This window comes from Thunnus thynnus, chromosome 5, assembly GCF_963924715.1.
Source record: "Thunnus thynnus chromosome 5, fThuThy2.1, whole genome shotgun sequence".
NCBI classification, from domain to species: domain Eukaryota; kingdom Metazoa; phylum Chordata; class Actinopteri; order Scombriformes; family Scombridae; genus Thunnus; species Thunnus thynnus.
The window spans coordinates 27,387,602-27,398,245 of record NC_089521.1 but is presented as its reverse complement, the minus strand read 5'-3'; the positions used below and the strand labels follow the sequence as shown (position 1 = coordinate 27,398,245).

General features: G+C 39.0%; 1 protein-coding gene across 3 annotated transcripts; it reads left to right on the top strand.

Moving 5' to 3' along the window:
- On the top strand, positions 1-9,510 carry hapln3 (hyaluronan and proteoglycan link protein 3). 3 transcript variants are annotated; one of them, XM_067590468.1, is made up of 5 exons: positions 1-2,008; positions 2,784-2,915; positions 4,313-4,711; positions 7,493-7,795; positions 7,883-9,510. In XM_067590468.1, the coding sequence occupies exons 2-5, from the start codon at positions 2,795-2,797 to the stop codon at positions 8,158-8,160; spliced, it is 1,101 nt and encodes a 366-aa protein (XP_067446569.1). In that variant the 5' UTR covers positions 1-2,008; positions 2,784-2,794; the 3' UTR covers positions 8,161-9,510. The 3 variants fall into 3 exon arrangements, with proteins under 3 accessions (XP_067446569.1, XP_067446568.1, XP_067446567.1); XM_067590467.1 differs by having other exon boundaries at positions 2-2,008; positions 2,781-2,927; XM_067590466.1 differs by having other exon boundaries at positions 3-2,008; positions 2,784-2,927.
- Positions 9,511-10,644: the final 1,134 nt, after the last annotated feature.

The following is a 10,644-nucleotide window of genomic DNA, read 5'->3' as shown; positions in this document are numbered from 1 at the left end:
ACTTTATTAGGAACACCTGTGCAATCTAATGCAGTCCAATACAACAGCTCTGCTATAAGTTCTACTTTTATGAAGCTTATATGTTTTCATATTATATTGAAAAGTGTTCCTAATATTTTGTCCATCCCATTAACATACATAAAATATTAGGAACACTTTTAAATATAATGCACATGCAAATGGTTCAGAGTCAGGTCACACTGAGTTGCATCATCCAGAGAAAAAGCTGCAAAATACACCTGCATTGTAAACTGTTAATGACGATTTTCCTCCGCTGTTTTAATGGATTTAAGCCTTTTAAAATTCCCACACGATCACTGTTTGCATAAAACATGCCCACATAAAGCCGCAGCATGTTTAACTAGTATATTTGTACTTTATAACCTCAATAAAAAATGCGCTGACCTAACTTTTATCTGTTATTACACAGCCAAAATGGTCTGTTTCTGTTGAAAAAAGGCCTAGAGAAAGTTTTCAGTTGGGTTTGACCACATTTTTACAGGGATGAGACGGGGTCAAGGAAGAGGTCGGCCGGGTTGACCTGACCCCTTAAACAGAAGTCAGGTTGCATCTGTGCGCAAGATGGGTCGACATGGTCCACCTGTGCTGGTATTTCTATTAGTTTCACTGTTGTCTTTATACATTTTGTTTGTTCTTATATTGGAGAAGGATGAAGTCACTTTAAAAAGTTGTCAGTCTCTTCAAATTGTTCTTCACTTTTTTCATGTTTAGCATTAATTTCGGTGTTTATTTGTTGTATTAGTGTCATTATTATAGTGACAGGTCTCTTAGTGGGGTAATACTGAATCCTTTATGAATCTATTGGCTTAAAAGTCGTCCAATTTAAATATAGTGAGTCTAAAAATGGTGAATAAGCCTCTAGAATATCCAAATTGAAGAATGTAAATGCAAAAGCCCCAAAATTACCTCACAAAAAAAACCAAGCAGAGACCTCATTGTCCTTAATTTGGTTAATTGATTCATTCTGAGTACTGTTGATGATATTGACTCTAGTGATATTGATTATGGTTTTATTGTCAGTAATAATGTCATTAATAGCCAAACTATAAGCACCAACATGTTTTAAATAACCTACACATTAACCTTTTAACGTTGCAGATCATGCTACTTATTTAAAGTAAACTTAAATAAAATATGGGTGAGTCTATTTAGTGTTAAAAATAGATTAGGTCACTTTTACATGTTGTACTTCATAGTAGTACTAATACTAATACTAATACTTCCAATAGTGTTTTACTGCTAGAAATACTGTATATAGTTAACATTTCTGGACAGAGTAAATACCAATTGTATCTGTATTTGTATTTATTGGTCTTAGTATTGATTACAGTTTTATTGACAGTATTAATATTAGTATTAATATTTGCAATATTAATAACATGATATTGGCACTAGTGATATTGATGATGGTTTTTCTGTCAGAATTAATATTGGCATCAGTATTAAGACTAGTAAAGGTCATAGATAGTGATATTGATTATGGTTTTATTGTCAGTATTAATAATTGCAGTATTAAAGGTAATATCAGCACTAGTGATATGTATTATGTTTTTTCTGTCAGAATCAATATTGGTATTAGTATTTGCAGTATAAAAGATAATATTGGCACTAGTGATATTGATTATGGTTTTTCCTGCCAGTATCAGCCATTTTACTGGTGTTGTATTAATTATTGGTACTAGTGATATTTATTATGGTTTTTCTGTGAGAATCAATATTGGTATCCGTATTAGCAGTAGTAAAGATAATATCGGCACTAGTGATATTGATTGAGCCATATTACTGGTGTATTAATCATTGGCACTAGCAGACTGGCTCGTGTCTCTCACACCGTCTGATGAGGTCATCCACGGAGCCTCGTTCACTTCAAAGGGGATGCCTCGTCCGTGACGTCACCGCGCGCTCGAGGGTCTGGTCAGCGGAGAGAGACAGCAGAGGATGAGGAGAGGATGAAGTGAGGACACGCTGGACGGACAGCTGCTTATCTGTGAGTGGTTTTATTTATGGTTCAGACTCTTTCTCATAGACAGAAAGTCAGGAGGCGGAAACTTTTTGGTGATTATTTCATCTTTCAGTCAGACTGCGCGCTTGAATTTAAATGCGATGTGATATTCAGTTATTAAACAGAGAGCACTTTACTTGAAATACATACATAAGGCAGCATAAGAGTGTTAAAAAGACATTAAAAGGATAGTATGATTTAAGCGTAATTTAAAAACGTTTAATTTAGAGATTGAAAAAAAGGGAAAACTGCATTTTATTAAAGATAAGTGAGGTAAATTCTTGACGTTTTCCCAATGATTTAGCTCTGAAAAAGACTCACAAATGCAGTTCTCAATTCTGTGACATTTAACGCATCACAGTGCATTTAATTGTAAAATATTTCCGTAACTTCTGGTTGTGAAGATATCATTTTAATCTAGTCTATAAAAATGAACTGATTCCCATTTTTTTGTGAATGAAACTATCCAGACTAGTGAAATTTGATTATCTTAACTTCATAAGCACAATTATGTCTCTCCTGAGCCATTAAGTGTGTGTTTTACTTGATTTACCTTTTAATCCGGGGTGAGTGTAATGATCAAACCGAAAACAAGAGTTGGGGAGCCAATTTTTAAATTTTTATTGATCTATTTGGGCTTGAATTTAGTCGTGGCATTTGTGCAAATAGGCTGTGTTTTCACAGTGTCTCCGTCCTGGTATTTATGATAGTTTTTAGAGGGCAGAGCTGAGTAAAGACTTTTGTATTCTTGTTTTAGCAGATTACAGCATCATGCCCAGTCTATTGTGCCCCCTACTGGCTGTCTGCCTGTACCTGCAGCTGCCCGATGGCCAGGCCTGGATCCCCGGATACAGCAACGGCTTTCACTACCAGGACATCAGCAACGGGAACGGTAACGGAGAGAGTAGGTCCAGGGGGGGTCTTTTTAAGTGTGTGTGTGTGTGTGTGTCTGCATGTGTGAGTCACAGATGAGCTACATGCATCATCTGTGTACATCATAACACAGCTGGCTGGAAGGATGTTGATGTGAAGAGAAGTCAGTTATAATTCACGGAGCCCAGGCAGTCAGTGGGGTCATCAAAACAAACTGTGATAGTGACTGATGTGGTTTTCTGTTCCAGTGGGTCATTCATGTGTGTGTTTGGTTTTATTTTGTCCTAAAACAACCTACATATCACACACTGCATATTCACTTACAAAACAAACAAAAACACACAGATTCAATGCAACATAAAACATGGACATGCAGGAAAAACAACAAAATGAAACTATAAACAGCATATTGAACAATCTCAATATTATGAAAAAGATTGAAGCAGCAGGATAAAATCACTAGAATTACATTATCTTAGTGGTCAGAGGTGGAAAGTAGCTAAGTACATTTACTCAAGTACTGTACCTAAGTACACATTTGAGATACTTCCACTTCACTACATTTCAGAGGGAAATATTGTACTTTCTACTCCACTACATTTATTTAACAGCTTTAGTTACTTTCCAGATAAAGATTTGACACAATGGATAATATAACAAGCTTTTAAAATACAACACATTGTTAAAGATGAAACCAGTGGTTTCCAACCTTTTTGACGTCTTACAAAAAGCAGTGTGTAGTCGGGGTCACATTTCAGATGTCTATGAGTTGTTAACAGCTCCACCAAACAGCAATTTTTCCCTCTAAACTTCTCACATGGTTTCATTTTAGTAAATGTTCAAATGATCCAATATTTCACCAAAAATCAAAGATTAGAGAAAAAGTCCAAAAACTGAAAACAGATTTGTGTATCAGAACTTTGTTTTTTCTTCTTTCCTCTCCCATTAATCATCTCACGACCCCTCAGATTTATCTGGTGACCCTTTGGAGGGGTCCAACCCCTACGTTTGGAACCACTAAACTAGTTGACTGTATATATAGTAGTTCAAACTAGCTCCACCTCCAGCAGCTACAACAATAACATGCTGCTGACACACTGATGCTTCAGTATTAATAATCTAATTATGTCATATATTATAATATGTCAGTCAGAAGGAACAAAAAGCTACTTTTACTGCAATACTCAAAGTACATTTTGCTGCTAATACTTATGAACTTTTACTTAAGTATAATTTCTCATGCAGGACTTTTACTTGCAATGAAGTATTTTTATATTGCTGTATGTCTTCCACCACTGGTTAAGACCTACTAAAAATCTGTTATTGTAGGTTTAAGCTTCAATTCCCAGTTAAATGAACTCACCTTCTTTTCTGCAAGTTAACAAATGTATTTCTGGCTCTTTGTATCTTTTCCAGTCTACTTCAACGGGGTGCGTCTCCACGTTGAATCCCCGAAGACTTCAGTCTCAGCCACCAGGGGAGGCAGCGTCACCCTCCCCTGTCACTACCACTATGAGCCTGAGCTGCAAGCACCTCGCAAGACCCGGGTCAAATGGTCCTGGCTGCCTGCCAACATCGTCAGTGCACCTGCTTCCCCTGCAGCCTTCGCCAAGGAAACTGATGTGATGGTTGCCATGGGCAACCGCTACCGCAGCTTTGGCAGCTTCCAAGGCCGTGTGCGCCTGCGCCGCACAGCACAGGGCGACATGTCTCTGGTGATCAATGAGCTGCATGTCAACGACACGGGCAGATACCGCTGTGAGGTGATCGACGGCCTGGAAGACGAGAGTGTGACGGTGGACCTGGAGCTGCGGGGTGAGCAGTGGTGGAAAGTAACCAAGTACATTTACTCAAGTACTGTACTTAAGTACATTTTTGAGGTACTTGTACTTTACTTGAGTATTTGATGCCACTTTATACTTTCACTCCACTACATTTGTTCTTTCTTCTCCCATTAATCATCTCACGACCTCTCAGATTTATCTAGTGACCCTTTGGAGGGGTCTGACCCCTAGGTTGGGAACCACTAGACTAAACTAGCTAACTGTATATAAAGTAGTTGAAACTAGCTCCACCTCCAGCAGCTACAACAGTAACATGCTGCTCTAACACTGATGCTTCAGTATTAATAATCTAATGATGTCATATATAATAATATATCAGTCAGAGGGACCAAACCACTACTTTTAATACAATACTTTAACTACATCAAGGTGATGATACTTATGTATTTTAAATGATAAATGGCTGCCTTAATATAGCACTTTACAATATTTCTGCCACACACACACACACACACACACACACACACACACACACACACACATGCCATGCAGGGTGCTTGTGAAACCATGTGGAGCAATTTGGGGTTCAGTATTTTGCCCAAGACATGCAGACAGGAAGAGTCGGGGATCGAACCACGACTTTCTGATCAGTGGACAACCCGCTCTACCTCCTGAGCCACAGCCGCCACTTAAGTATGATTTGTCATGCAGGATGTTTACTTGTAATGAGTCTTTTTACATTGCTGTATTGGTACTTTTACTGAAGTAAAGGATCTGAGTACCTTTTCCACCACTGAGTGTGAGAAATAAGGACTTTAAAGAGTGTGTGAATCTTGGACACTCAACTCATGAGTCAGTTTCAGTGCAGTGAAATGACTGTTGTGTCATTTAATATCCTACAGGGTGTGAGCCAGAATGCTGCAGAAGCCAAAGATGTCAACTCAACTGCCTTTTGATGTTAAAGGGCAAGTTCACAATTTTTCAGGTCTGTCTTAAAACAACAGTCAGGTGCCCACATGAACCCTGAAAGAGGTTTTCTTCTTCCTCCTGGGGGGCCAAAATCATTTTGTGCAAAAATGCATTTAAAAGTCTATCTGAAGCTTATATGAGGCTTCAGCAGTCTGAGTTAGTCATATCAAGTGGTTATCTGCCACACTTACAGTCTGTTTAGCATCAGATTCCCTCTTTGTGTTTTCCTGTTGAGCTGTGGTGGAAGTATAGTAACAAAAAGAGGGACTTTGGCACTAAAAAGACTTTAATGCTGAAAGATATTTTCTTGATTTGACTAATTTGGACAACTTAAGCTTCAGATAAACTTTTAAATACATTTTTGCACAGAAGGAGGACTGTGGATTTCGCCCCCCATCACTTGGTAAGTGCATTATGAAGGGATCTTCTAATGGTCAGTATGATCAGGATGAATGATTACAGCAAGAAAAACCTATTTCAGTGTTCATTTGGGCTCCTGACTGTTGTTTTAAGACAGACTTGAAACATTATGAGCCCATTCTTTAAGTTTTAGAAACAGCCACTGAGAATAAATCAGTTGCAGGTTCATCATTAACATCTTCTCCATGTTACTGAGGATGTCAGACAAGTTCATAAAATAGCTTCTTAATGGCTGACGATTTTCTATTTTTTTGTCAACAAATTTCATGTGCAGAGCCAAACCAACAATGAATTAATCTACTTACAAGTATTGTATGTATATCCAAAGCCTCATATATTGTTTTCCTCCGTGCTGTAGGCCGCCGTTGTTGTCCAAAAACTATTAAAAACACATCAGTGAGCCACACCACTGCACTGGGTGACATGTTGCTTTGCCACAAAGACTTTGGCTTCCGTAGTTTGTTTAGAAACGCCTCCAAAGACTAACGGAGAACATGTTTTCAGTCTCAGGAGAGTAGTTCAGTGTAAGACAGACCACTGCGCATGTGCAGGAACATGGTTCTGTTTACAGAGCTTCTCTAGCTTGTTTGGCTTGTATCAGAACCTCTTGACTTTAAACTGTACATTGCAAATTTCTCAAAAAACTTTAGCACAAAGAAACATTACTCTTTGGAGCCATTTCGAAACAAACTACCATTCCCAAACTTTTTGTGGTGAAGGAACAACATCACCCAGTGCAGCGGTGTGGCTCACTGACATGTTTTTCATAGTTTTTGGACAACACAGCGGGTCTACAGCACAGAGTAGTAGTAGTATTTTTATTCAGTCATCACACACAATACAATAAGTGTAAACAGTTTATACAGTATAGAATCTAATGTACAATTAGTGTGAACAATCTAGACAGTATAGACAAAGTCAACAGTCCTTGTATTAAGTAGTGACTGAAAAGGCACAAGCAGAAGTATAATGCTTATATATGCATATCAAACGTCCTTATCAATTTAAGCAGAGGAATAAGATATATCAGGCTTTGGATACACACACAATACTTGTAAATAGATCAATTCATTGTTGGTTTGGTCTGCACATGAGATTTGTTGACAATAAGAAAAATATAGAATTCACCAGCCATATCCTTTAAAGTTATTTTTCAGCCATTTACACTGAAAGGAGATTTGCAACATGAACATCAAGTAGTCTGTTTTATTTATTATATACAATTTTAAGATTCTTATAATGTACAATGTTTCTTAATTATTAACTTTTGAAATATAATCATGGGTTTACTTGTATATGTAGAGGTGTATTAAAAAGAGAAGGAGGCCCACTGATGCTGCATATGTACGGCGCCCAGATTATTTTTGTTTATGACCCCACAAACATATAACAAACTCATAATACACTTATCTTCCCTTCACAGGTGTGGTGTTTCCTTACTACTCTCAGAAAGGACGCTACCATTACAACTTCCTGGGGGCCCAACAAGCATGCCAGGATCAGGACGCCGCTCTGGCTACATTTGACCAGCTCTACACAGCATGGGAGGAGGGGCTGGACTGGTGTAACGCTGGCTGGTTGGCTGATGGCACAGTGCAGTATCCAATCACAGTCCCACGTGATGGATGTGGGGGCGTGGACTTAGCTCCTGGTTTGCGCAGCTACGGACAACGGCACCGCCTCCTTCATCGCTACGATGCTTTCTGCTTCGCCGCCTCTGTCAAGGGTCAGTATTGACGTGTGAGTGGATGAACATTTTTTAACCGAAATACTCTTGACAGTCTCATGACATATGATTCTCTCCTGCGTATAGGAGATGTGTACTTCTTAAAGCACCCAACCAGGCTCAACTTCACAGAAGCGGTCGAGGCTTGTGCCAGTAACGGCAGTCAGATTGCCAAAGTGGGCCAGCTGTATGCCGCCTGGATGCTGATGGGGTTAGACCGATGTGACGCCGGCTGGTTGGCTGATAGGAGTGTCCGTTATCCCATCACAAAGGCGCGGGCTAACTGTGGCCCACTTGAACCAGGGGTGCGTAGTTTCGGGTTTCCCCCTCCGTACCAGAAATTTGGCGTCTACTGTTATCGGTAGATGCTCTGACTCGACACAAGACGCAAACAAACCATTCTAACAGCGCGCTGGTTCAAAGCTCTGCTCATGAGGTTAGCATTAGCTGTAGCCAGTTTGTTCATTTCTGAGCTATTTTGAGGTAATTTGGGTTAATTGCTCTCCACCTCCACAACATGTAACATATGTCTCAGTACTGAACTTTACTACAAGTCAACAACTGTTAATCTATGTACATCCGTCAAATGATGCCACTGTCTACACTATATGGCCAGAAGTATGTGGACACTGAACATTATTACACTCATATGTACTTGATGAACATATCATATGCTAATAAAACAGACTTTCTTCAAGGTTTTGGAACCTGGCTGCAGCGATTTGCTCCCGTTCAGCCACAAGAGCAGTAATAAAGTTGGGCTGCTGGTGTTCCAACTCATCACTGAGCATGGATGTACTGTCAGGGCGAAACAGGAAAGGGCCTTCGTCAAACTCCCATAAAGTTGTAAGCGCACGATTGTTTATAATATCGTTGTATGTTGTAGTATCCAGATTTTCAAGGAGTCTAATGCAAACCATGAAAAACAGCCTCAGAACAAAATAACACAAAAGTAGTGTGGACAGGAGTGTCCGCATACTATTAGCCATATGGTGTACACTGTAACGTCCCAGCCACAGCGACATCTTACAGAAAAGGGGAACATCCTCCCATAGTTTGTTCTTGGCTTCAGTTATATGTTGGTGGCAAATTTCTACACAATTTACAGAAATAATCAAACACATTTTGCTCATAGTAACTGTTTCTGGATTTGGAAATTTGATCCACCAGGACTGAGTTTTCTACCAAATCATTCATTTCAGACTTAGGGAAGGTGTTCACACTCAGAAAGATCTTCATATTCAAATCAAGTCACTGCTCTCCCACCATACCTTAATATGTCACATACCCTGCATTTATATATCATTACAACCACATACTTCTGGGTTAAGTGTTTTGTCTTCCAGGTCTTTACAGTTGGTCCACAGCTCACTTAGGTTACTTCCATCACAGATTATTTGTGTTACTACCACTGTGAAATATACAAATGTCTTTGTTTGTCGCCTAAAATGTCTGTGTATCCCACATTATAAAGTATAGTGCATCTCTTTTTCATTTTTTTTAAAAAGGTGATTAAGAGCAGTGCTCTGTGTTGGAGAAATCAGAAGTTATGAGTTGGTATCTGTATCGTTGTAATATTTAAACTACCTTGTTTACACTCATAGTGGAAGAAGAGACAGTGTTTCATTACATACATGTACCTTTTCTTTGTTGTACGTATGTCTATGCGTTTTTGTATTATTTTCTACAAATGAATAAAAACACTACTGTTGATATGTTTTTATATGAGGTACGTTTGTTAGAAGATATTGGATGATTTTGGAACATAGACAATAGAAAAAAGTGCAGTTTAGCAATGCAATATGGAGCTGAGAATGTCATATGAACAACTGGTATGTTAATGCTGCGTTCACGACATCTAATCTAACTATAAAGGAAGGAATCTCTGTCTGTCTGTCTGTATGAATGTGTGTCCTTTGCATACGTTCATCCAATCGACTTCACGCTTTGCAAGTGTATTGCTGAGGAACTAAGGAGGTGCAGTGTCGAATTTTGTCCAATTTGGATATGCAACACTTTCAATACTAATAAACTTTGAATAAACAAGTGATCAGCGAGGTGCTCCGCTCTGCAGCAGCGGGACGGGGCTTTTGGACTCTGCGACTGCATGTCATGATCAAAACTGTACAACCCTGCCATGAGAGAGACAAGGTGGGGGGGGGCATCTCTCTTTCTTTGATAATGTTAAGTGTTAGGCTTTGTTGTCGGTTGTTAGCCATGGAAAGCTTTCTTTGAAACAGAATCAGATAAATGACTGACTAGTCAGTAGTCTGCAGTGTTTTCACGTCACCTTTTAGTATCAGCTCAGCTTGAGAAAGGTTTTTTCACATGGCGTGCTCTAAAAAGAGAAAAGAAGTCAGCTTAAACACAGCTTTTAATCAAGAATGGGCAGACTCTCAGGCTTCTCCCCACAGGCTGTTCAAAACCAGTATGTCTCATATCAGCACAAATCTTTTGAGCAAATATACCCACTCAAATGATCCGAACTGAAGCTACAGAAAATAAACGATCTAAGAGCCCAATATGATCAATCCACCTTATTTTAGGATGCACATTTTTTCAAAAGCTCTTGGTTACGTATTTTATTTTTTGTTGCAGCCTTCATTAAACTTGAAACAAGAAAAGAGTCACCATATCTTAAGTACTGCACTGCGAGCGTTCACGTCACAGGGCAACAAAACAGACAGAGTGTGGAATAAAAAAAATTATCCATGATCCTTAGTCAAGTGAATAACATGTTCAGAAACCTCTTTGATGCCGTTTAATTGAGAAATATATAACAAATACTTTCCATTAGTTGCTGCAGACCATAAAGCGCCACTGGTTTTGTGCTCTCAAGTTGGTGATAC

What these genes read in the sequence shown, in the direction of transcription:
- hapln3 (XM_067590467.1), top strand. Translation starts at nt 2,795, where the DNA reads ATGCCCAGTCTATTGTGCCCCCTACTGGCTGTCTGCCTGTACCTGCAG. An exon ending in GGTGGACCTGGAGCTGCGGG is followed by an intron (nt 4,712 to 7,492) that starts GTGAGCAGTGGT and finishes TTCCCTTCACAG; the next exon opens with GTGTGGTGTTTCCTTACTAC. An exon ending in CTTCGCCGCCTCTGTCAAGG is followed by an intron (nt 7,796 to 7,882) that starts GTCAGTATTGAC and finishes TCCTGCGTATAG; the next exon opens with GAGATGTGTACTTCTTAAAG.